Genomic DNA, 27,115 nt, shown 5'->3' on the forward strand with positions numbered 1-27,115 from the left:
AAGCCAGGGCTCTCTAGAGGTAGCTGTGGATGAGCAACCAAGACTTATCCAGGAGACATGCAAAGCTTATGCAATACCACCATAGTCACACAGCACTTACACACATAAAAGAACCACACAGTGTCACAAAAATAAAGGTACTTTATTTTATTAACACACATACAAAAAAACTGTATAGGCAATATTCTACCAGCAGGTGAGTAAACACACTATTATAACCAGGAATGGGCACAGAAAGCAATAGAAAACAGTGAAATAACAGAAAAAATTGAGACCGTAGGGGTAATCCAAACCATACACTAAGTAAATGGAAAGTAAAAGGCAGACCCGCACCCAAGGAAGAGTAATCTGTAGAGGGGAGCTGGAGGAACTAGGAACCCCAAAAAGTAAGTATCAGAGTGCTCCCCAGCGACCAGGAGAAAAGAGGCAAGTACCTGTTTTTTCCCCAACCCAACAAGTAAACTTTGGTGGACTGTGCAAGCCCAAGCAAGACTGAAAGAAACAGAAGATGGATTCTGATAGAAGAGGACCTGCAAATGAAGAGGACCCAGTCCAATTCCAGTGGGAGTGTCCGGTTTGGGCAGGAGCCTCTACCCAGCCTTCTGAAGATGCAGGACCAGGTTGACGGTGACGACCAGGAGTCCGCTATGCAGCACAGGAGCAGGAAAAATTCCAGAAGTGATGCAGTCAATGTCCCACATCGGAAGAAGAGTTGCAGTCAGTCAGTGGTGTGGAAAAACCACCAACAAGCCTTGGCAAACGCAAGAGTTGCAAAGCTGCTGGGTACCAGGAAGGTCCAAGGGGACTCATCCAAGGAGGGGACTCCCAGGCGACCCTCAGCCATGAGGAGAGTCAGAAGTCGAGGATGTAGCCCCCACAGGCAGCAGGCACAGGAGTTGCAGTGAGGGCCACTCAGCACACCTGTAGAGGAGTACCACATCGGTGGAGCAGCAGGCAGAAGACGGTGTTTTGCAGGGATTAATGCTGGAGGCTGGGGCTACATGGAGTCTGAAGCTCCCTTGAAAGAAGAGCCAACAAGCTTTGGTAGCTTCAAGTGTCACAGGTGCACAGGGGTACTGTCCTGCAAGGAAAGGAAAGGGCCTACCATCTCCGAAGTTGGACAGCTGGAGGAGAGGGCCAAGGGGCCCACTCCAGACCACCACCTGTGATGCAGGATCCAAACAGTTTTGCAGGAGAGAAGATCCACGCAGTCGGTCGTCATTGCAGTTGGTGCCTGCAGATGCAGGGGAGTGACTCCTTCACTCCAACGGAGATTCCTTCTTGCTTCTTGTGCAGGCTGAAGACTCATCACCCTCAGAGGACGAGCAAGGGAAATGTTGCAGTTACTGTAAGGAGCCGGACAAACTATGTTGCAAAGCATTCGCTGCTGGAGTTGTAGATTGTCTGTTGCCGGAGGGTCCAGTTGCAGTCCTGGTGGACAGAAGATGAAGTAAACTATGCAGAGGAATCCTGCTGGAATCATACACGTCTAATCTGAGGACCCACCTAAGCGGGAGACCCTAAATAGCCCAGGAAGGGGATTGATCACCTAGCAAGGTGACCATCTATTAGGAGGGGCTGTGACGCCACCTGCCTGACCTGGCTGCTCAGATGTTCCCAGGGGCCTCTGCCCACCTTGGATTCAAGATGGCAGAATCAAGTAACCACCTGTAGGAGCTCTGGGCACTACCCATGTGGTGGTGATGGACAGGGGAGAGTTCACTCCCCTTTCCATTGCCCAGTTTCACGCCAGAGCAGGTACCGGGAGCCCCTGGACTGGTGAAAACCTATTTATGCAAGAAGGGTACCAAATGTGCCCTTCAAAGCATACTGGTGTCTTGGGGAGGCTGCACGTCCTAAACCATGTAACACCTATTTCCAAAGGGAGAGGGTGTTTCCTCCCATTCCCAAAGGAAACCCTTTGTTTTGTCTTTCTGGGCTGGAGCTGGTCAAGCAGCAGGAGGGCAGAACCCCGTCTGTAGGAAGGCAGCATCGCGGACTGCCTGGGAAAACAGGCAAACTGGTAGGAACAAAGCTGGGGGTCCTCCAAGGAGCCCCCAGAGTGTGAGGAACAGTATTGGGGTATGATTCCAACATTGATACCAAACATGCCCAGGTTCGGAGTTACCATTATGTAGCTGGACACAGTTCGTGACCTGTGTCCAGTAAACGGGTCAGATGGCTTCCCCACACTTGCGAAGTCCAGTGTAATGGAACAGGAGTTCGTAGGGGCACCTCTGCTCATGCAGGGGTACCCTCACACTCAGGCACTTGCACCCTGCCCTCTGGGTAAGGAGGGCCTGCCATAGGGGTGACTTACAGTGATCAGATGCAGTGGCTTGTACTGTAGTGCATGCACCATTTCACGCAGGCTGCAATGGCAGGCCTGCAGACATATTTTGCATGGGCTCCCATGGGTGGCATAATATATGCTGCAGCCCATGGGAAACTCCTGGTGCCCCATTGTCCTGAGTACCTAGATACCATATACTAGGGAATTACATGGGGGCACCAGTATGCCAATTGTGGGGTGTACAAAGTAAGGAACAACCATATTTAGAGTGAGACAGCACAGTCAATGGGGTCCTGGTTAGCAGGATCCCAGTGAACACAGTCAAAACACACTGACAGCAGACAAAAAGTGGGGGTAACCATGCCAAAAAGAGGACATTTTCCTACAAGGCCTATGCCAGGTGAATACCTATACTTGCTGAGTACCCATTGCGCCCAGTTACATGTGGGCTGTTACCGGACTGCGCACAACAGTAGTCCCTCACTCTGAAAAGGTGGCACTGACAGTACACATGCACAGTCAGTTTACTGAGTGATTATCATGGGTGAGACACCGGTCATGAGGCTCACCCACAGTTATAAGTCCATAAACAGGGGTTAAAAAAAGCAAAATATCCAGACGCACTGCTGGGGCAGAACCCATTGCAACATGCTCTGCCGCCAGTTGAGCGTGGGAAAGGGATATCCATCACTCATGGGTACTCTTACCTACTCATTGGTAAAACATGACAATGGGTTCTTACCAGACACCATTTGCCTATTTTCTGCTGCCTCTAAGAACTCCTACTGGCCCTCCTATGCTAAGATCACCAACCTAACTCAACCATGTGGCTGCAAATCCCTACAGGGACCCCTCTGCTTCTAGATCAAATGCATCCAGGACACTAACCAACAATATGGGCTGAGCAGGTCTCAGCCCACCATTGGGCACAACACTCCGTTCACCACAGTTGCTGGCCAGGGTCGAGTGTTTCTGCACTGATAACACAAATGACAGGTCGCAAGCCTGTCCATTGGGTTACCAGGTCTCTTCCCTCTGACAAAGACACAACCCAGTACCCCCAATTAACAAAAGCCCCTTGAACAAGCTAGTGACCCTCACTTTCAGTAGGTACTCTGTTTTCACTGCTGTCACCACTCTTTCGGAATGACTGTGCCGCCCCCAAGGTGACCCCAGCCCAATCACAGGGTGCTCCTAATTAAGAGTCACCCACAGGCAGTTCCCACCACACAAACCCCTCACCCGTGGACTCCCTCCAGCCCGACTGGGTCAACGGAAGCGATACAGGGCATCAGTTCCAAGTCTCCATGCCACAACCATGGAAACAGACGAGGGACCACACAGGTCCCCCCCAGCAAAAGCTTCAACAGGTAACCATGAGGCCCACACTGCCTCCTTTCACCACACTCAGTCAAGGGCGTCCCCTCCCACTGAGCACTTGCCTGGCAGCCCAGGACTTCAAGGGGTCCCAGGGCATCCACCCTGAGGCGGACACACCAATAATGCATCAAACAGAGACCTGTTCTGTCACGACCTCCTGCATACCCTCAACAGGCATATTCACCCCTCAACAGCTGCCCGTTCGACAGACTAAATTAACCATCCCAGAGAGAAGTGACTACACCATCCCGGACCGAAGGGCAGGATCGCTTCACTTAAGACAAGTCCCACCTGACCTCCTGTTCGGTCATTGTGGGCAGAACCACTTTCTCCACCTGGCTGAGGGCAGCACCACCTGGCATGTCCAACCCCTGCCAAACCAGGACACCATGGGCCCCCAGAACATCTCCCCAAGGATGGTACACCAGTAATGCATCAGTAGGCAGGGGCATGCTTAGGGCAGTACTGCCCACCAACCCACTCCATACTTGGGAGGCTGAACCCACCAACAACACCCAACAAAGAGCTTGTCCCCTCCTACTGAGCCTTGCCTGGTGAACCAGGGATCTGAGGGGCCTCAAGGCATTTCCCCAATGCTTGTACACCAGCAATGCGCCAGGCAGGGGCCTGCTTAAGGTAGCACTCCCTGTGCACCCTCTATCCTGCTGAGGCCCTAGCCCCCCAGATGCAGGGCTTCCACTCTAGGTCGTGGGACCAAACCACACAGGACCTACCTGACTGATCTACCAGCTGGACATCGCCCCAGCCCCCACCTCAGGTACAGAACAAAACAGCCCTAGGATGACATCCTTCACTGCTCTCAGGCAATTGCCTACCCTACCCCGACATCTTGGGGTCCACTCCTGACCCGTTCTGGGAATCTAGGGAGTCCTCTCTGATCTCCTCAAGTTCAGCCACTACACAGTTAATTGCGGGAACCACCCCTCCACAAGGCCACCCAGCTCTATGGGCCACCTGGGCTAGCTCCCCCTCACCACCAGACAACCAATGGGGAGCATGGGAACCACAACTTTCTCACACCCCCACCACTGAAGAATTTCTTGTGGAGATCCCAACCTCCTGGTGGTAATCCCTAGAGGGAGGGTCTCTACTAATGGGTAGCCCCTCCTGCCCCACCCCTCTAGTGGTTTCTGGCCTGCACCAATGGTGGGAAAAAGGCTGTAAAAAGAATGACTCACAGTGGGCTGTCTCCCTCACAGGAAATCTGCTCTGTCTGGTTAAGTGTGAGAATTTATTGGAGGCTCCAAACAGCTTCTACACCCCAATCTAAGGTGTGGATACCTGTTGTAGCCCGTAAAACTATAGAAAAGAGTCTTCCTCATACACGCCCAGTGTGTAGTGCAGGGATTCAAAGGACACTCTACAGTTTGTGAAATTTTAGTGGAAACACTGTATGCGAAAGCCTATCCCCAACATCAAAACATTTAAAAAATGCAAGACGAGGAAGAAGCTTGGATGACGAACCTCTCAGGCGTAGGTTGTAGGGTCAGGAATTTAGAGTCGTTAGGTGCATGCCTATGGTGTTGGGCAGCTGTCCTGTTGACAGGAGCCCCCTATGCTGGGTTTAGACAACGCCCCCAGCAGGACATCAGCAAGGGTCTCATTGAAGTGCTATGGGGGGGTGAAGCCTAGAGCTGAAGCACCTCAATCAGAAGGTTAGTCCTGACCACTATTGAAGGCAGCTCGAGTCCAAGGACCACGGCTGCCCTTCGCACCACCAAGTAGGAGGTTTCCTCCTCCTTAGCCATGGTAGGGGGAGAAATCATACCAGAGTCAGGGGGGAGTCCAACCCACTGGCTTCATCCATTTCCTGAGCTCTGTCCATATAAGGGTCTTCAAGCTGTTATTTTAGAGGGTTCCTTCATACTCTCACCGTACCTATACCCATAGGTATAAGGGTCAGGGTCCAACCTGGGGAATGATGTCCCCTTAGTCGGAATCGGCGGCAAGCAACATCTTTTTGCCTCCGGGTTGGAGTCCGGAATAAGTATGGGATCTACATAGATTATAGGCCCAACTGACATGGAAAGCCTCTACTTCTGCACCCGTGCCGGGGAAGGTCGCAATAACACAACCGATGCCGGGACAGATCCGATAACGGATGCTGGAGTACCCTCCGGAGTCTAGGCTGCTGCAGAACCCGAGGGGGGGGGGTCTCTGACCCTACTGGGCACTAGGGCATCACAGGAGGGTCAGTCTACCCAAATATGAGGCTGATGGCTTCATAAAACTCCCGGAGTTGGGCATGGGTGGCTGCAGCTCGCTGAAGCTCGGGGAGGCATGGAGCAGACCCAGAAGCAGGACAAAGGCCTAGAAGGAAGACATTCCTCCTGTGCCGCATTGGCCAAGCGAAGGGGTGAAACCAAAGAACGCTTCATCTATGACTTTTTTGTGATCTGAATGTTCCGAGGACCTGGAGTGGGACGAGGACAAGTGGTGATGGCTTTGCAAACGGTCTTGTGACCTTTCTCTCCAGTGAGACCGATGCAGAGCCAACCACTGGGCCCACTATGAGATTTAGGGGCTGCTCCCTCAAAGCCTTCGGGTTCATGGCCCGGCAGTTGGAGCACAACTTTGGGTCATGGTCACACTCCAGACACTACAAGCACATGAGGTGCAAATCAGTCGCCGACATCATGAGGTGACAAGAGACACACTGCTTGAATCCGGTCTTGCAGGAAGATATCTTGATGAATCAAGAAGTCAAAAAGTTAGACAAAAGGATAGAAAAGTCAGTCAAAAAGCGACTGAGGCTAGCTCTTCTCTGGATCTGCATGCAGGCTGGGCACGCAAAGATAAAAAACTGACGCTAGCGCACCGCCTATATACGACTGCAACGTCATCATGGCAACCACGACGCCTACAACAAATGCAGAGTTGACTGACACCACCTGATGGCACACAAGGGTACTGCTCGACGAAAAGTCTTCAGATCCAGTTTGCCGCCTGGGGGAAATTCTAAGGTATGGAATCTGCATCTAAAAGTCTCTATCAGATGTAATGTGTTTTGGAAAGCATTGTAGACAAAAGCCATGTATAACTGGAAACCAAGTATTTGGGAAAGTAAACAACTACAAGTATTTGGAAGTAAACAATGATAAATCTTTGACTTGGTCTCATCCTATCACCTCAAAGATGGTTAGTAAGCATTGATAAATCTCGGACTTGGCATCATCAATTCACCTCAAAGAATGCTAAAGCTGTTATGGTCACTAAAGCTTATAAACAGTTTTCTAAGACTTACAGAGGAAGAGCAATAGGCCAATCATTAAATATGTTAAGCATCAAAATGATCTCACTTCAGTACGCATCATCAACCTTTACAAGATAATAACAAAACTGAATACAACTCGCATGCATAATAGTCGCTCTCGCCTTAAGCTACAAGGCTTTACTCCACAATGCAAATTACGCTTGAAACTCAAATGATGACAATACTCATTTATCATCTAATATTAATTATATTTCTAAGTGATACAACGCAAACCCGAACGCACTAAAAAGATTAATACTGGAAGGACTGACATCCAGACTCTTCAAGATAAGGAGGATGGATATGTCTATGTTAAAATAATCACACTCCAAACACTTAGTACAATTGGAGGAACTAGCTGCAGTGTCAAAAAATCTTCATAAAACTAATTAGGAGAACCTTACAGAGAAACAGCTATGAAGATCGGTCCTTGATTTTGTTGTTTAAGAATACTGAATTGCTCTCTGACTAATTTTTTTCCACAGCAATCATACATCAACCTTGACGCTGAAACCAAAAGTACTTATATTTTAAACTGCTGTATATTTAATTTCAATAATTTTAAGGGTCATGGAATATTAAGGAATGTAGACTATGTGGATATCAATCTCAAACAACTGATCATATTATCTGCCTTAATTATTAAACCTCCAGTAGAAATACCTATGGCCAGCATTCAGAGAAGCTAAAACACGGACCATACATGAGGAGGTAAACTTTTGTGTCAGCTCACAATCCAATGACTTTAATGGAAATGTATTAAATCTTTAGATCATATTTATTGCTACATGCACTAAAAACTGTATCAGGGACATTTTATTTTAGTTAAGAAACATCTAATTTTAAATTTCACCTTCTGTGTGCCTTTTTAGACGATCTGTTTTAGAGGATGTATTTATCACGTTTTTATTGTATTCATACAATACATTTGTACTACTACTATAGCAGGTTACAATCACAAATTTATCAGAATTCTCAAATTCTGTCAATCATTTAAATTTTAAAGACATGTTTGGCTCATGAAGGGGATCACATTTTTCCAATGCTTTCTTGAAAATCACAAATGTGAACAAAATTGCAAATGTACCCCAGCGAAACAAATCATTCTACAGCAAAATGGAGGCAGTAAGAGGTGCCATTCTCTGGTAGACTGCCAGGGAAGCTTTAAGGCATGGAAAATTAGAGTACAAACAGAAAAAATTAATACATTTGATAGTGTAAAACAACTTTGATGGAAATCATGATTACAATGCTGTAATTTTTTTTATTGTAAACTGGCATTTTAAAAAAAGTGCTATTTTATTAATTTTAATTTAACAAGAAAGCAAAGTTAAAACATTCAAGGATTTGGCTGAAGCTCCTGCTAAGTGCAGAATGGGTGCACAGCAAGTGAATGCAGTACATCATACCTACACCTCAGTTCAGCAAACTGATATCTAAAAAAAAAAACAACAAAACAAACATTGTCCATTTGTTATGTAACTCACAATGCTTACCATAACTCATGCCCCCACCATGCTACGTTGTTCATACACAGGCTACTTTGTTTGTCCGTGGGGGAAGTGAGTTATGGTGTGCACTGAGCGCTGCCTATCAATAATGTCTAATTTCATTTAACTTTGTGTTTGCTAAACCATAACTAATATTTAGTTTTATTTTTAATATATTTGTGTTTACAGATGTTAATAGCACCAAAATATAATGAAATCATAATGTACTTAGCAAACCATTGAAGGAAAAAAAAAAAAAAAAAAAACACTCAATTATACGTTTGTGTATTTTTTATTTACCTTTTCGGTGGGGATAGCATACACTTATTTGTACAATAATTAACAATCACTTTTATCCAGGATGTTTCTGTAGATACTTGCAGAAAAATAGCAAGTATGTTTTACAGAAATACAACAACCTGTGGCTTAAACACTGACGGAAATATGGAGAGTAAAGCTAAAATAATTGCTTACCAATATTTTTTGAGAGGTAACGGATAGTATATGGACAGAGACTGCATAAAAATGTACTGCTGGTTGAATATCTGAGGTAAATGATGTTCAATCAAGGATGCTACTTGCATCACTTTGCCCATAAACCGTAAATAACATTCTGCATGTTCATACCAAATAGTCTGAATAAAAATTATGCATAAAAATATTGAAATACATTTAAAAACATTAGTAGTTGAGAAAACCATTTAAACTACAACTGGCAGTTTTTCTTGAACTATGATCATAGATTTCTGTGATGAAATATTTAATATTACTTATTCGGAAAACATTCAGGGCCAGGTTTCCTTTTTTGCACTACTGTGCATCACAACAAAACAAAGAAAATGAATGACTTGTTTCAATAAATAACTTTAAATGATCCAAGGCAGAAGTCACTGCCTAATTTTAGTGAACCCAAACACCATCCAAGCATCTGGAGATAACTATCTACATTGGTAATATGAATAACACTTCCGTGATAGATGAGTAACAACTGTTTTTTTTTTGTTTTTTTTAGATTTATGGTTATAGGTCCTAACTTGATTATAACATCCAGTGACTTAGTTCTCTTTGTACATCTAAGCAACACACATTTCAGTAAAAATACACTGCAATACTATGACTGTGTATATACATAGCAGACTGGATCATATTACATTCACTAGGTACAGATGTCTGTTAGTTACACATATCATACATGTCGTGCCTCTTTCAAACAATTTCATCACTAAAATCAGAAAATAGTACAATACTGATATATGTAGGTTTTTAAAAAGAAACAATAGGTTCCCCATTACCACGGTTTTTAAATTTTGCTATTTGGTGTCTGTTTTTAAAGAGTTTAAATTATTTTCTATTCTGCAATGGGAAATGCAGTTTACCAACAAAATCCAGCTACAAAAATGCATTCATGTGGTGATAATTTGCAAAATAATCAGTACCGTAATCTTACATGAAAAAATAAACTATTGTATGTATATTTTACATATATTTTTCAGAGGGAAAAAAGTGCCATTTCACAGAGATCTTCTTTCAGCTACGTGCATACCACAGGAATCTGTTTGGAACTGCTCAGCAGGACTAACAGACTAGCTAGGCTGAGCACAGTCGTGCCCCTTTTAAGAGCATAATACATTTACTATATTGGCCATTAGTAGGTTGATGGATGATCTCTTAATATGAAACAGGCAAGGCACTCTAAACTTAAATTCCTCTAGCCAAAACCTTGCCCAAATCACCATTGTGTTGCAGGAAGATTTTTCTTTTTTACAAAATGAAACCGATTGCACCCAAAAGTACCAGTAACCCATCAAAGCGGGCCAAATTATAACTATAGTGAAAACATGGGTAAAAAATAATTAAAAATATGAAACTGTACTAGGTGGTATACTTCTAGATGTACTTTTAAAATTGCTATTACCCTTCTTTCCATCCCTGCTTAAGGGTGCACATATTTTTGTTTATGATTTGCATTGTTCCCAGAGAATAAGTGCTTGTTTGCAAAATGTAGTGTACTGTGATTTATAAATAATTTGAATATAATACATTCACAGTGAGCTCTTGATTGCGACATTAAAAGTTTCATAAAAAAGTAATGCATGAGAAATTACAGGACAAACATATATATATATATATATATATATATATATATATATATATATATATATATACATACATATACATACACACACACACACACACACTATAATACTGCCTATTGGTGGTTCTGCACTGCTGAACAATCAAGAAATGTAATGTAGTTTACTTTGGCTTTTTCAAATTAAAAACCCTCTTGCTTAGTGTCAGGCTTCTTATCAAAAAGACTTTGGCACCTACATCTACTCTTAATTCAAGGTTTTTTTTTGTTGTTTTTTTTTATGTTTGAGCTGGTCAGTTCCAGACTCGGCCACTTTCACCAATCTTAAAAATTGTGGTTTCATTTTATTGATATTTTATTAGCTTGAGCTATGTGTGCCAGTAAAGTTCACCACTAAATAGTCATTTCATAAAAGTTAATAACTAGTAATCTGTGATATTTCTGAACAGTACAATCTGAAGGATAAAATGGATTACGTAAGTTTGTAATAAACTTTTATATACATTTTACACTGACAATATGGCATCAAGCTAATATGCAGGTAAAGGTGCGTGTCTGAAAGCAGAGAATGAGAATTCTGGGTAATGAAGCTTCCTGAGGTGATCCAGAAACAGCGATACAAAACATACTGCTTAGTGAAACATAGCATACACTAGGCAGAACCATTTACATACATAAATAGGAATAAGTATTGTTTGAAGAGAATCATTAAGAACAGAATTCCAGTGTCACAGCTCACGTAGACTTCAAAAAAAAAAAAAAAAAAAAACTCATGCTAAAATGTTCAAATATTCCTCTGACACAGCAAACCTAAAATGTACTTCCATGTACGCAATGCAATTTATGCAATATTTGGGGAATTGGAGGTAAGATGTAGTTTTAGTTGAATGGAGGAAAAATAATAGATTTTTTGCATATTATGTACACACGTTTTTCTTTATACAAGCTTTCCGAGTAGGGTAAAACACTGCTAAATGAAAAGCCATGTATTATTGGCATTATGCATAACTTACCCTTTTTAAATAACAGTGAATTTGTAACATAACATTACAAAACAGATTGATTTGATAATCAAATCTTAGTGTTCTTTTATAATTTAGCAAGTGTGGAATTGAGGTATACCTTGTTGAGGGAGGTTAAAGTAATGCTTGGAAGCCTCTTTGCTATATCCCACTTGATTATTTCTTTTATGTATGTACATATAACAGCAGCAAACTAAACATTCACAAGCTGTGTCATATTGGCATTACAATAGTCATTTATATAAACACAACAGCAAATGCAATAAAAACGAGTTACCCTTTTTTAAATCTCAAATGAAATGTTCCGATTTAAAAAAAAACAAAAAAAAAACATAGCAGTAGTTCATTTCAGGAAATTAGTCTTTTTCCTCGGACAGATGTGAAGAAACCAATGTCTGTTTCAATTATGCGATGCCAGGCCAATTTTCTTCATTTCAATTTTGATTTCCTCATTTTAATCTTGCCAGTACTCCCTTAGTCATAAGTCATTAAGGCAAGTCCGCGGAATCAAAAAAGTACCCCGGATTCATGCTGGAAAAGCAGTCTCTAAAGTAAAATTCCAAGACTTTCCTTTCCATTCTCCTTTTAACGTGATAAGTCAATATTGTTAACCGTATGCTTTTCAATAATTCAGCAGCTCCTCATATGAGTACTATTGGTCAGACTTCTTGACCACTGTGACTATCATAGACTTGATTCTTTCGGAGGGTAGTCCACATTTGTGACCATGGTGACAACTGTCACAATGTCCTCTGTTGTTATAATGTTCGTTAGTCTTTGCATCTGAATAATTCGTTCTTCTACACAGCCAGCTGATAACCTGGCTTCTGCTTCATGATCCCAACATTCTTCTATAGTCTCGCAGAGCATTGCCATTCCCTACAAGAAAATGTACATGAATGTGTATTATCTGGTTTGTTCCAAAAAAAAAAAAAAAAAAAAAAGAAATGTTTTAAATTAAACTGCATATTACATGAGTATACCCCAAGTCAGACATGCTTCAAGAACTTCTTATAATTTAATTTTTTTTAATCCAGATGCTGCACCAAAAGAACTACTTTCACTTAATATCAATTTTCAGCATCACATACGCAAGGGTATTTCAATCCCTCACAAATCATTTGTCTGATGTAGGTTAACATGCCATAATCTGTCTAAAATGTTAAAAAATAATACATTTACTCTTATAACCCAAAAGCAGCAACAGGTGCATTTAAATCATAATTTCATAGATCCCACCTTCAGATCAAATAAAGTTATTAAGACTCACCAAGATAAATAAAATCATCTCACTCTGAATTCTATTTCCAAGAGGTGGGGACATCTTTGAAATGTTCAATCTGTTCTTTTCAGGTGTATAGGTCAGACTCTAGTTTGTGAACTGAACTATTACAGGGGTTCTCTGCAGACTTTCTAAGAAATATACCACTTTAGATGTGAAGTTTAGTCATGTTTGTTTGTACAAACTGGAAGAATGTTTGTGCACAACTCTTATGAAAGAGAGATGGAGTTCTTAAATGCCAGGGAAGAGTTGAAAAATGTTTATTAAACCACTTCTCAAATTACATTTGGAACACCACTCCATTATTAAGGACTTAATGGATCCACTATCCCTGAATCATTTACTTCCATTTCTCCATCTTCAGTTCCATACATAGTCATAAATGTACAGAATGCAAATCAGTGAATCAGGTCATAATCAGGCGCCACCTACCCAAGACACATGGATACATGCATTTACTTTAAAGTTCATTTTTTTTATTCCATGTTTTCTTTCAATTTATAAAGTGTAAATGCCTTAATGGTTTCCTGTTGCTAGAAGATCAACTGGAACTAAGACCAAGCAAATGTCACTGAAAGATTTGAGAGTTTTACAGAAAGCTATGTTATCATCAAGTAATCTAAAGAGGGAATTCTCCATTTGGCAGCAAGGCTGGCAATGAAGCAGCTACTAAAATGGGTGGAGTTAAATTTTGGAAGAACAAGTAGTCAGTGAGATGACTGTAAAACGTCCATGAGGAAAATAGCTGGAAAATCTATGCTGAAGGTAAATGGGACCTAAATAGTGGAATGGCAGAGTATTTTGGAGATGGCATCAGCCTGGCAAACTATTTCGCAATCTTTCAGTGGCAACAAAGGAGCAATCTTCTGAAGAGGACTGTGTTGAAAGAAGCAAGATGAAGAAATGCTACTAATTTGAGGAGAGAGAAAATTGTAGGAAAAAAAACTAAATTACTAACTGAAGGTACTGGTAAGGGAGAGCTCCCCACCCATGTCCCCTCCCCAAGTCTGTGGGCCATCAACAGTTGGAGTAGCTTTAGTTGGCAAAAAACATTCGGTCTTATACCACTGATTTTATGAGCATTGTGACCATTCAGGAGACCACCTTAAGCAGTTTTAAAAAGCAGTCCAGTTGTCATTATAGGACTTATTCAGTCTGAAAAGAATCTGGTTGTCATAAATACAAGGATGTTAGGGAAGGACCAAAAAAATCAAATAACAGTGGGTAAAGGGGCCACACATATAGGGTTGGGCTGAGAGAGGGTGCTTGGAGGACGCCAAAAATATTTTTTTATCAGCCCAAGAGGAAAGGAGTGAACTAAATGGCCTGGGATTGGTAGTTTAGTTAGCCTGCTAACACTATAAGGGCGTTACTTTGAACAACTTATTTTTAAATCCATAACAGCAGAATATTATGAGACTTCTACAATGATACAGACATCATCTAGTAGAATCAAAGTGACAGAGCCACCTTAAAAAACAAACTGCCTAAGGTTATCCAAGATGGGGGGGTTAGGACTGATTTTGTGTGATGGCTGTCCGAAACTGTGATTGAGTCGAGTTTGGAGATGAACGGTCTCTTAATATAGGAGAGCTGGGAACCGATTTCCTTTTCAAGGAATTTAATAGGATGGGGCAGGAAAGTAACAGAACTGACGTAATGGTCATAAGTATGTTATTTTTTAAAAGAGTTACAACTAGTGCACGTTTGCAGACTGTAAAGAAATGGCTCCTGTTGCAGTTACCCCCCACTTTTTGCCTGATACTGATGCTGACTTGACTGAGAAGTGTGCTGGGACCCTGCTAACCAGGCCCCAGCACCAGTGTTCTTTCACCTAAAATGTACCGTTGTCTCCACAATTGGCACAACCCTGGCACCCATGTAAGTCCCTTGTAACTGTTACCCCTGGTACGAAGGGCTCTGATGCCAGGGAAGGTCTCTAAGGGCTGCAGCATGGCTTATGCCACCCTAGGGACCCCTCACTCAGCACAGACACACTGCTTGCCAGCTTGTGTGTGCTGGTGGGGAGAAAATGACAAAGTCAACATGGCACTCCCCTCAGGGTGCCATGCCAACCTCACACTGCCTGTGGCATAGGTAAGTCACCCCTCTAGCAGGCCTCACAGCCCTAAGGCAGGGTGCACTATACCACAGGTGAGGGCATAGGTGCATGAGCACTATGCCCCTATAGTGTCTAAGCAAAACCTTAGACATTGTAAGTGCAGGGTAGCCATAAGAGTATATGGTCTGGGAGTCTGTCAAAAACGAACTCCACAGCTCCATAATGGCTACACTGAACACTGGGAAGTTTGGTATCAAACTTCTCAGAATAATAAACCCACACTGATACCAGTGTTGGATTTATAAAAAAATGCACACAGAGGTCATCTTAGAGATGCCCCCTGTATTTTACCCAATTGTTCAGTGCAGGACTGACTGGTCTGTGCCAGCCTGCTGCTGAGAGACGTGTTTCTGACTCCATGTGGTGAGAGCCTTTGTGCTCTCTGAGGACAGAAACCAAGCCTGCTCTGGGTGGAGGTGCTTCACACCTCCCCCCTGCAGGAACTGTAACACATAGCAGTGAGCCTCAAAGGCTCAGGCTTCGTGTTACAATGCCCCAGGCCACTCCAGCTAGTGGAGATGCCCACCCCCTGGACACAGCCCCCACTTTTGGCGGCAAGTCCAGGAGAGATAATGAGAAAAACAAGGAGGAGTCACTGGCCAGTCAGGACAGCCCCTAAGGTGTCCTGAGCTGAGGTGACTGTGACTTTTAGAAATCCTCCATCTTGCAGATGGAGGATTCCCCCAATAGGAATAGGGATGTGCCCCCCTCCCCTCAGGGAGGAGGCACAAAGAGGGTGTAGCCACCCTCAGGGCTAGTAGCCATTGGCTACTAACCCCCGCGACCTAAACACACCCCTAAATCGAGTATTTAGTGGCTCCCCAGAACCTAGGAACTCAGATTCCTGCAACCTAAGAAGAAGAGGACTGCTAAGCTGAAAAACCCTGCACAGAAGACACCAACTGCTTTGGCCCCAGCTCTACCGGCCTGTCTCCCCCCCTTCTAAAGACACTGCTCCAGCGATGCTTTCCCCAGGGACCAGCGACCTCTGAATCCTCAGAGGACTGACCTGCTCTAGAAGGACCAGGAACTCCTGATGACAGCGGCTCTGTTCACCCAAGACTGCAACTTTGTTACAAAGGAGCAACTTTAAAACAACTTGCGTTTCCCGCCGGAAGTGTGAGACTTGCTACTCTGCACCTGACGCCCCCGGCTCGACTTGTGGAGAACAAATACTTCAGGGAGGACTCCCCGGCGACTGCGAGACCGTGAGTAGCCAGAGTTGCCCCCCCCACCCCCCCCCCCCCGAGCCCCCACAGCGACGCCTGCAGAGGGAATCCCGAGGCTCCCCCTGACCGCGACTGCCTGTTCCTCAGATCCCGACGCCTGGAAAAGACTCTGCACACGCAGCCCCCAGGACCTGAAGGATCCGAACTCCAGTGCCGGAGCGACCCCCAGGTGGCCCTCTCCCTTGCCCAGGTGGTGGCTACCCAGAGGAGCCCCCCCCTTGCCTGCCTGTATCGCTGAAGAGACCCCTTGGTCTCCCATTGCTTTCTATTGAAAACCCGACGCTTGTTTGCACACTGCACCCGGCCGCCCCCGTGCCGCTTAGGGTGTACTTTCTGTGTGGACTTGTGTCCCCCCTCCCCCCCGGTGCCCTACAAAACCCCCCTGGTCTGCCCTCCGAAGACGCGGGTACTTACCTGCTGGCAGACTGGGACCAGGGCACCCCCTTCTCCATTGGAGCCTATGCGTTTTGGGCACCACTTTGACCTCTGCACCTGACCGGCCCTGAGCTGCTGGTGTGGTAACTTTGGGGTTGCTCTGAACCCCCAACGGTGGGCTACCTTGGACCCAAACTTGAACCCCGTAGGTGGTTTACTTACCTGCAAAAACTAACAAACTCTTACTCCCCCCAGGAACTGTTGAAAATTGCACTGTCTAGTTTTAAAATAGCTATATGTGATTTATGTAAAAACTGTACATGCTATTTTGCTAATTCAAAGTTCCTAAAGTACCTACCTGCAATACCTTTCATTTGAACTATTACATGTAAATCTTGAACCTGTGGTTCTTAAAATAAACTAAGAAAATATATTTTTCTATACAAAAACCTATTGGCCTGGAATTGTCTTTGAGTGTGTGTTCCTCATTTATTGCTTGTGTATGTACAACAAATGCTTAACACTACTCCTTTGATAAGCCTACTGCTCGACCACACTACCACAAAATAGAGCATTAGAATTATCTCTTTTTGCCACTATCTTACCTCTAAGGGGAACCCTTGGACTCTGTGCATACTATTCCTTACTTTGAAATAGTGCATGCAGAGCCAACTTCCTACATAGACCTTCATGATTGAGCGGTTGTTTATGAATAAATTGCACGGCTATACAAGTACTGGGATTGAAGAGATGGCATGGAAAACAAGCTGGGTAGTGGTCTAGTGGTAAGTCACAATAAACAGCAAATAGAAGCTAAGCAGGACAGAAGTACTAAGGGGAAGTAAAAAAAAAAGCAGTGGTAGATGGGAACTGTAGGAAGCTGGCTCTGTATATACTATATCAAAATGAGATGTAGTGTGCACAGAGTCCAGGGGCTCCCCAGAGGCTTGACAGAGGCCAAAATAGAAAATACTAATGCTCTGTTTGTGGTAGTGTGGTCGAGCAGTCAGGCTTATTAGAGGGTAGTGTTAAGCATTTGTTGTGTACACACACAAGCAATAGAAGGAACACACACTCAATGACTTCACTCCAGACCAATAGGATTCTATATAGAAAAGATTTTTGTTAATTTATTTCTAGAACCACAAGATTCAGTTTGCAGGTAAGTACATAAAATGATGAGGACTTTGAAAAGAATCAACAATGTTTACAATTTTCTTTAAAATGTCAAAAGGCTATTTTAAAAAAGTGGATACTGCCATTTTTAACAGTTCCTGGGGGAGGAAAGAATAGTACAGTTTTACAGGTAAGTATTCAACTTACAATTTTTATCTACGGGTTTTAGGTAGTCCATCGTTGGTGGGGTTTAAGTTAATCACAAACACCCACCACCAGCAACACGGGGCCAGTCGGGTGCAGAGGTCAAAGAGGCATGCACGAGGGGGTCACTGAGGCTGCAGACGGGGTCCAGGGAGGGCTTCTCAGGCAAACAACCGGCTAGGCACAGAAGAGGGCCACATGCTGGTCGATGCTGCACCGGGGGTCAGGTTCTCCAAGGCCTGTGGGCTGCGGATGCAGTGGGTCCTTCAAGTGTCGGATATCTTCGTCCGGAGCTCAGGGTCAGAGGGGTCATCTGGATTCCCTCTGCAGGTGTTGTTGTGGAAGTTTGGAGGGGTCAACCCAGGATGGCTTTTGCTCCCAATCGCCTGGGAACCCTTTCTTGCTGGGTGGACCATCTGGGCACGGGCCGTGGGCACTGGTTGCACAGGGGTCAGGACTCACGCATCTGGTGTTAGGTGGGAGTCCTTTCGTTGTAAGTTTCTTTAGATAGAGCCGCTGTCTTCGGGAGTTCTTGGTCCTTGGTCCTTTTGGGTACCGAGCAGTCCTCTGGAGTAGTCAGAAGTCGCTGGGCTCACTGGACGCATCGCTGTTCTTTTTGCAGGTTCTTTGAATCAGGAGACAGTCTGCTAGGGCTGGGGCTAAAGCAGTTGTTGTCTTACTTCTTTTCTGCTGGGGCTTCAGCTTAGCAGTCCTCCTTCTTGTAGGTCACCAGGAATCTGGTGAGCTGGGTTCAGGGAGGCCCTTAAATCCTTTTTTTAAGGGCTTGTTAGGGGTCAGAGGGCAGCAGCCAAAGGCTACTGTCCCTGAGGGTGGCTACACCCTCCTTGTGCCCCTCCCTATGTGGAGGGGGCACATTCCTATCCCTATTGGCCCTGTCCTCCAAACCAAGATGGAGGATTCTGCAGGGAGGGGGCCACCTCAGCTCTGGACACATTAGGGGTGGTCACTCCTCCCAGTTTTCCCTAATTTTCCCGCCGGACTTGGTGCCAAGAGTAGGGCTTTGTCCAGGGGACAGGCTTCTCAACTAGCTGGATTGCCCTGGGGCACTGTAACCTGAGGCTTGAGCTTTTGAGGCTCACCCCAGGTGTTACCGTTCCTAAAGGGAGGGGTGTGAAGCACCTCCACCCAGGGCAGGCTTTGTTTCTGACCACAGAGTGCACAAAGTCACTCACCCCATGTGGTCAGAAACTCATCTGAAAGTGGCAGTCTTGCACAGACCGGTCAGTCCTACCCTAGCAGTTGGTCTAACATACAGGGGGCATCTCTAAGATGCCCTCGTTATACATTTTACAATGAGTCCCACACTGGCATCAGTGTGGGTTTATTGTGCTTAGAAGTTTGATACCAAACTTTCCAGTATTCAGAGGGGCCATTATGGTGGTGGGGAGTTTGTAATGACAAACCTCCAGATCATATACTCAATATGGCTACACTGCACGCACTTACAATGTCTAACAATTGACAGACACTGTAGGGGCATATGCTCATACAGCTATACCCTCACCTGTGGTATAGTGCAACCTGCCTTAGAGCTGTAAGGCGTGCTGGAGGGGTGCTTCCCTATGCCACAGGTAGTGGTTTGTGGGCATGGCACCCTGAGAGGGGTGCCATGTTGACTTTGCATTTTTCTCCTCACCAGCACACACAAGCTGCCAGGCAGCGTGCATGTGCTGAGTGAGGGGTTCCCCTAAGGTGGCATAACATATGCTGCAGCCCTTAGAAACCTTCCTTGGCCTCAGGGCCCTTGGTAGCTTTTACAAGGGACTTAACTGTGTGCCAGTGCTGTGCCAATTGTGGAAGCAAAGGTACAGTTTTAGGAAAAGAACACTGGTGTTGGGGCCTGGTTAACAAGGCCCCAGCACACTTTCAATCAAAGCTGGCATCAACACTAGGCAAAAAGTGGGGGGTGGGGGTAACCACTTTCCTATAGGAACAGTATAAAGAGACAAAGGCTAGCTGATTAAGGTAAGAACTGCAAATCTTTAAAACGTTCTCATACAAAAAGGCGGAGCAAGAGAACAAGTGTGTGTGTGTGTGTGTGTGTGTGTGTGTGTGTGTGTGTGTGTGTGTGTGTGTGTGTGTGTGTGTGTGTGTGTGTGTGTGTGTGTGTGTGTGTGTGTGTGTGTGTGTGTGTGTGTGTGTGTGTGTGTGTGTGTGTGTGTGTGTGTGTGTGTGTGTGTGTGTGTGTGTGTGTGTGTGTGTGTGTGTGTGTGTGTGTGTGTGTGTGGGCTTCATGGAAAATGTTTGAGTGAGAAAGCTCATAAAGGAAAAACTGGTTACCTGCAATCCTAATTATCCTTCAAAGGAATAACAGTAAGTATGCTTTCCTGTTTTCAGCTTCTGTATACATTCTGGGGCTTTTCTCCCCAGTGTTTTTCTAATCTATTCAGAAATCCTCAAAATCAATGGCTATCACTGGTTGCGCCTTTTTACTCCACAAAAAGTCACACAGATAATTTTTTATATTGTCAGCTCTCCCTATCTTCTCTGTTTTAAGCATTCTCTGTATCCTCTGATTGTGATCATTCAATTAACTTTTTTTTTATTTTTCAGACCTCCATGCCTGCCTGAATTCCCTGACACTCAAACCCCTTTTCCCTACAGTCCAGTTCTAACCCATGTCAAAGATGTGCTTCGACTGGTTATGTTTGCACCTCATTAATATTTGAGTGGCACATGTTGAAGGATAATGGTGGGCATTTGACACATTCCTGCTATTCTATTTTTCAGGAAACTATTGTCTGAATCAATATATAATTCATATCCTGAAAGCGTGGCACTGCCCGGTCCTTTGTCTTGAGATACCATAGGGGTGAACCCAGCTAATAAATTAATATGTATACTGTGGAGTACACAGATTATACTTATCTGTTATATATTATTTGTCACAGTAGAGCATACAGTTGACGCTAGCAAATGTCAAGCCTGGTTTCAACAACCTAAGTTCTATACTTCATATGTATCAGTGAAAAAGCTCAAATGATCTACACAGTTTTTTTCAAATTGCTTGTCTGCAGCATATTAGGACACTGTAAGGAAATACCTCTTTTTCTATTGTCTCCCTCACGTTTTTTGACTGTGTACGAGGCCTGCTAACCAGACCGCAGAACCAGTGCACACGACCCTGAATTGTATGTTGAATAGGATGTACCCAATTTGAAATTGATAATTCACCTGTAAGTCCTTAGTAAATGATACCCTGGTGCTTGCAGCACTGATTGTGCCATCCTGGAGGCCTCCCAAGTAAACCAAGACCCCAGTCAGCAAGGGCAGCTTGGCAGAGCAGTCGGGCACTGCTAGCCCAACTCTGCCATTTAAAGCAATTGTAAAGCCACCTCTTCCCTGTACACGTGCGTAAATCACCCCTCTAGCAAGTCCTAAAGGCAAGGTCCAACATGTGAGAGGTAGGAAATACACTTTTAGATATCCAGTTTTTGCTGTGGAAAGATTTGGTCGCCCAACTGGCGAGTACGCAGTTGCATGCTGACCCCTCAGATGTGCTAACCCCTGAATGTTGTCACCAAAGTGGGCACTCCAAGATATTAAACAGTTCATTACGTTAAGCCTGACTTGACTCTCAAGGCAAAATTGATGTAACTTTTAGTGTGCAGCTTTAGCAAAGCTGCCACTTTGAAGCCCTTACAAACCCTGTGCCCGACGCACAGAGGTGCACCCAAGTTTGCTGAACCCATGAGTGTTGTTGGAGAGTTGCTGGCAACCTCAGAAGGTGAGTTATTGACCCAGGAAGGATTGGGCTGTGAGAGCGACAAAAGGAGACTGGTAGTCTATAGGCGACTGGACTTCGGCCAGGACCTCGTGAGACATCGACCCTGCAATCAGGACCCCCTCACCATTTTGTTGGCAATCTCAGCAGGAAGACCCCTTTGACCGAGTCGAGTCTACAGCATCCTTAGAGCATCTTCAACATTGCTCATCCCTTGCATCAGGGCCACTCAATTGGAATCCATTGCAACGCAGATAAAGTGTCTGGAACTGCTGAAAGATTGCTTCTTTTGTGAAGGTAACTATTTCAGAGGACAGTGCTGGTTATTTTGACTAGCACCCTGTCGGAGTTGGTCACCCCAAGTAATTCTAACCAACCACATTGACACTTACCTTGAAAAACTTTCCAACTGGTCAATTAGTTGACTTTGCCAAGGATTGTTTGCGATTGAGTGAAACTGTTTGCTTTATTATTGCTTGTAAATTCTATATCTCTGGAATCCTCCTGTGGATCTCTTTCATACTAGTGTTTAAATTCTTATAACAATGCAGTCTATTTTTATAAACTGGTGTTGGATTTCTTGAGTGAAGTGTCAATTTCTTCAATTGTTTTGGTACTGTTTAAATGCTAAACACTTGCTCCACGGTGTAAACCGTGCTGCTAAGTTCCAGGTAGCCAGGAATGAGTCACGGGGTTTAGAGACAGAACCAACCGGGCCTTAGGGGTTGGTGAGTATTTCACGGTGAGGTTTCCCATCAGACCATGTAGTATCAACAGCTCATACACTACCTCATACATTTTGTAGGATAGAGCTGTAAGCAGGGCAGTTTCAGCAAAACCAGTTCATATACTCCTTTTGGGCCTTCATATGTGTGAAGATATTCATGGTAGGATCTCTTATCCATCTGTATGAGGGAATGTGGCCCTATATACATGCTTTTCAGACCATCACAATGTAACATTAATAAAAAGAATGTTAGGTACACCACTTTAAGGAAAGACATTGATTCTGGAGGAGATCGTATGCACAGTGAACTTTGTCACAATCCTGCTGGCTGCTACACAGCAAAATGCTGTTAATACTGAGCTGAAGACGTAAGAGATAAACCATACTCCCAACATGGGAGTGAAAGTGGATTCTTGGGATTCATGGACCTTGTATGGGTGCAAAGTCAATTAAGTAGCTTACCTTGGCCCACCTGGGTCACAGTGGGGTCATCCATCACCAAAAAGACCTTCAAGGTGGAGGTTGCATTTACATCACTTTGATACCAGAGTATGGTGATGCAACAAGTGTAAACAAACTCAGTGATTTCCAGTTTCTATTGAACTGCAAATCCAGTGGTGTTTTATCAGTTATAATCGGGTTTAACTGAAAACCAGAAACCCTAAATGTATACTTTTCACTGCAAAAGCAATTTTCATTTAGTTTCATAAAAAAAAAATAAAAAAAAATGATTTGGAAAGGTGACTAAAAGAAAACTTCACAAACCGAGAACAAGCATTTCCAATTCAATGGGTCTAGCATTTGCCAGAGTTAGAGCTGTTGGCGTAAACTCCTAACTGGCCTTTTCTTGCCACTAATTGAAAATGAAAATGAAAAGTAATAGTTTCAGATTAGCGAGCAGATTCAAAGCGCCACAGCATCAGCGTGAAGCAGCACACAAAAGGAAAAGTTTGCTTGCAGTCAAAACTATCGGCAAAAGTGCAGTTAGCCGTATAACAGGGGCAATGTCCAAGGCGGTAACTAAACCGCCTCAAGGAGGGACAAACTTAAAACATTTATCAACAAAAATAAAGTATTTTTAGAAAGGCCATGAACAAGTGATAGTGATGTGTGCATGGTTAAAAGCACACATTGGAAAAGAAGCGCTTGCGTGCTGCTATGCTCGACCTAAAAAGGGGACAGTTTGTTTGGAAAGGGTGTAGCCTACAGAGGCAGAAAAAAGGCACTGCTCTTTAAAGGCACATGTATCTCGAATATTCCATCATGCTCCGTTAGGGACAATTTCTCTAGCTCTTTTTGATTGAGTCTTAGGACCGTGCTACTACTTCAATGGAGATTCTGCTTAAAGAGAACTAGATTTACAGATAAGCAACTTTTCACTCTCCTACAGGCGGCTGCCAGTGACAATCATAAGCAATTATTAGAACTAGAACAGAAAGCATGTTCCCAAAAGGGGGAAGAAAAAAAACAAGAAAAAAAAACCACTATAAACTAAGCAGAAACGATTAACATAACACTTGACCAAAAGGGCCATCAGCTCTAGAATCCGAAACTAGGCAATGGTGTTTTGTGAAAGTATTGACTAAATGCCAGGTATTCGCCTTACAAATCTCCGGTGTAGAGATGTTCCTCAACAAAGCTGTTGTCACAGCTTTACTCCTGGTAGAATGGGCCCCAATTCTACCCAGCAATGATCTATTCACGTTCTGATTTCCAGCAAAACTCAGGAAAGTTTGATGGATCTGTGTTATTGGAATATGAAACCATGTTTCTCCTTGCCTGAGGCAAGGGTAGATTTGAGGTAGTTCTGGTATAAAGCTAGCGTCCACAACCTTTTCCTTTTTAGCCATTTGGTAAGCATTGTCAAGTCAAAAGTGGGTTTGAATTCTTGTTTCTGCCCCTTTTTTTTCAAACTACAAAGTAACAAGAATAGATTGCTCTATTTTTGGTAAGATGTGACAGGTTATAGATCTCTTTTCTCTAGAAGGGTGATATTCTCTCGATGTTTCTCGAGTAGGAATTGGAATGATTTCTTTGGAACAATGGCTGGATGATATAACATGATCCTCACAGAACAGCTGTGTTGCTAAATTTTTAGAACTTTTGTCTTTAGTGTTGGCTGCCACTCTTGTAAATGTTTTGTGATGCACCCCTCTAACGGAGTGGCGTTTAAAAAAAGGTAGCAAAGTTTACCTCCTATGTGGTTTCCCACTGGTTGCACTTGGTTGATGGCTGCTTCTTAAGAATTTATGCTGGTACGATATTTTTTTTCTGGGAAGGCCACTTAGGGTTTTGAATCCTTTGAGGAAAGTACCAGAAACCTTAGCTTATGGCCTATAGCGCTTCCTGTGTTCCTTCTTTCTTTTTTTTACTAGACGCAGTGTCTTCATTTGCAGAACCACATCAGCGTGTGAGCCAAAAAGCCTGGTGCCAAAAAAAAAGCAGGTGGTCGTGTGCTTTAGGTTTAAGGCCAATGAGCCTTAGCCACAATGATCATAAGATTGCTAGACATTAAAAGTAGCATGAGCATCAAAGTCAGAGAAATCCATAGCTACACTATAAATCTCGTTTGAGATCATCAATGCCTCTGTTAATACCTCATGAAATACCACTCGGTCTTCAGGGGAGTCTTTTAGGGATGTGCTCTGAGTGTCTATAATATTAGCCACGTAGAACCATAGCAGTGGCTGCTTTCATGACAGTAGCAGGGGTTCAACCCATTTTTCTCAACACAGAATCCAGGCGCCTGCTTTCCTTTTCAGGAGGAACTATTTAAGCCTGGTTAGGAGAGTGGTATTCTCTTGCTGTCGACACAAAGAATCTGGGACAGCATCTGCCCTTAAAAAGTATAGGATTGTGATCCATGGCGTGGATGGTTTCTGTAGTCTTGCTGAAGCTGCCTGTATGAAGCTGGAGTCAGGAAATTTTTCAAGAAAAGAAGAAGCAAAAACCTTATCATAAATTAGTAACAAAGGGTCTCAAAAATGACAAGACGTAAGCATTGGTATATTCAGTTGTCAACTGGAAAATTCTTGAATACAGAATCAATCAGGTGGAAGAGTATGTACTGAAGGATGAAGAAGCAGAAAATCTTGAGAAGATAGTCCTCGGTTGACGGTGCCTGTGACATTGGAGTGATGCATGTCTAGAATGTGAATTGCTGTGTCTGTAATGCCTTTACAGACAGTATAATTTCCTTCTAGGCACAGTTTTACTTAAGGGTTGAGAAAAAAGAAGGTGGTATCCCAGGTTTGTGGGAGCTTGCTGATGGATGCAGAACCTTCAGTACTGGTGCATATTACACTGGCACAGTGGTTGTGATGTGTATCTGGTAAAGGATTCAAGAACTGATGTGGAGGATCAAATATCCATTGGCGATCGAGCACATGGAGTAGAGTATGCACAGGAATATTCTAAATATGAAGCTATGGCAATACTCCTCTGGTTGAGATTCCTGACCACTCAACAGACTAGAATAGACTGCACAACGTCATAGGAGGTGTTGAATTATTTAATGTAGGTGGTGCTGCCCCAGTCTTTCAAGTCTACAAGGAACGAAAAGCTTCTATACAGAATATCTCTCTATGCTTCTCCGACATTTGTAAAACAGGCATTTCTCCTACATCAGTCCTCTTCATGGCCATCATTTTCTCACACACACAAAAAAAAAAAATCAAAAGTCAGTGCTTCAGGATTTTACAACCTGGATCTTGAAAAAAAGAATCTGAGCAACTGTTCATGACGGGAATAATGGGACACTGGTGGTATATGCACTCCCTTGTAGTAGAGATTATATTTTTCTAGCCTCTATGGTGTGTAGCCTTTCTAGCTACATTGCTCTCTCCTTGCATTTAAATGTTTAATGTTTGTGAAAAATTGTTTCCTTGTTACTCTTAGTGACATTTTAAAATGTCTGATTTTCTAAAAAAAAAAAAAAAAAAAGCCCCCCCAAAAAAAGCCAAAAACACAAAAATTTCAAATTTGGGTTAATGTTAAAATGAAGAAATTGCCTTTTCTAATGCTCCGGGATCCCGCACCTGAGTGGAATAATTCTATGCTCATGAATGAAGAATGTAATTATTGGCTTACATTTTATGGTTATTAAGCTATTGCCTTGACCTTCCACATCTTCAGCTCTGGTAGTCTATTCTCAGATGCACATCCTTTTTGTACTAACACCTTTTCTCCTAGAGTAGTTTTTTATTGCTTTTTTCAGTCACTGTAGTCTGTACTTTTTATGTTGCAGGTGTTTCTTATTATTTTCCTTAATTTAATCATACAAATTAGTCCTTTCTCTTTTTTTTTGTCTCGTTACGCTCTCTTCTCAATATTTTCTGGTATCATTCCATCCATCCTTTGTATCTCATGCCACACGTTCAGTGAAACTTACATTTTCTCAACTTACTTCATCATTTTCTAGTTAAAATTCTCTTAATCAGTTTATTTCTTATACTTTTTTAGTACTATCCACACTCATTGCCTCTTTGTAAAAGCTCCTTTTATCTGCAGTGCTCATAGTCACCGTAAAATAATTTTTGTTGTTACACTCCATTCCCCTTCACATTTTGTCTTTTTCTTATGTAAGGGAATGCTATTCACTTGCATGGCAGGTTCTGCATCATAGCTATCTTTGTTGAAATGATGAACATTAGAAATTATGTGTATCAATTAGATTACAAATTGATCAATCTAAAAGCATCCATAATCCTGCCAGTAACAAAGAAAACTGAGCAAGCAACTGGCCAATATACTAAATTTGAATTT

The 27,115-nt window shown here is 43.4% G+C and overlaps 1 protein-coding gene across 1 annotated transcript in view; it reads right to left on the reverse strand.

Moving 5' to 3' along the window:
- Positions 1-11,697: 11,697 nt before the first annotated feature.
- ACVR2A (activin A receptor type 2A) overlaps positions 11,698-27,115 on the reverse strand; it is a 249,853-nt gene continuing 234,435 nt past the window's right edge. Inside the window, exon 11 of the mRNA XM_069225237.1 lies at positions 11,698-12,430. Within this exon, the coding sequence (XP_069081338.1) occupies positions 12,236-12,430 (195 nt within the window). The 3' untranslated portion in view covers positions 11,698-12,235. The remainder of the gene's footprint in view (positions 12,431-27,115) is intronic.

The sequence above is a fragment of the Pleurodeles waltl genome, chromosome 3_1 (assembly GCF_031143425.1).
Source record: "Pleurodeles waltl isolate 20211129_DDA chromosome 3_1, aPleWal1.hap1.20221129, whole genome shotgun sequence".
Lineage (NCBI taxonomy): Eukaryota > Metazoa > Chordata > Amphibia > Caudata > Salamandridae > Pleurodeles > Pleurodeles waltl.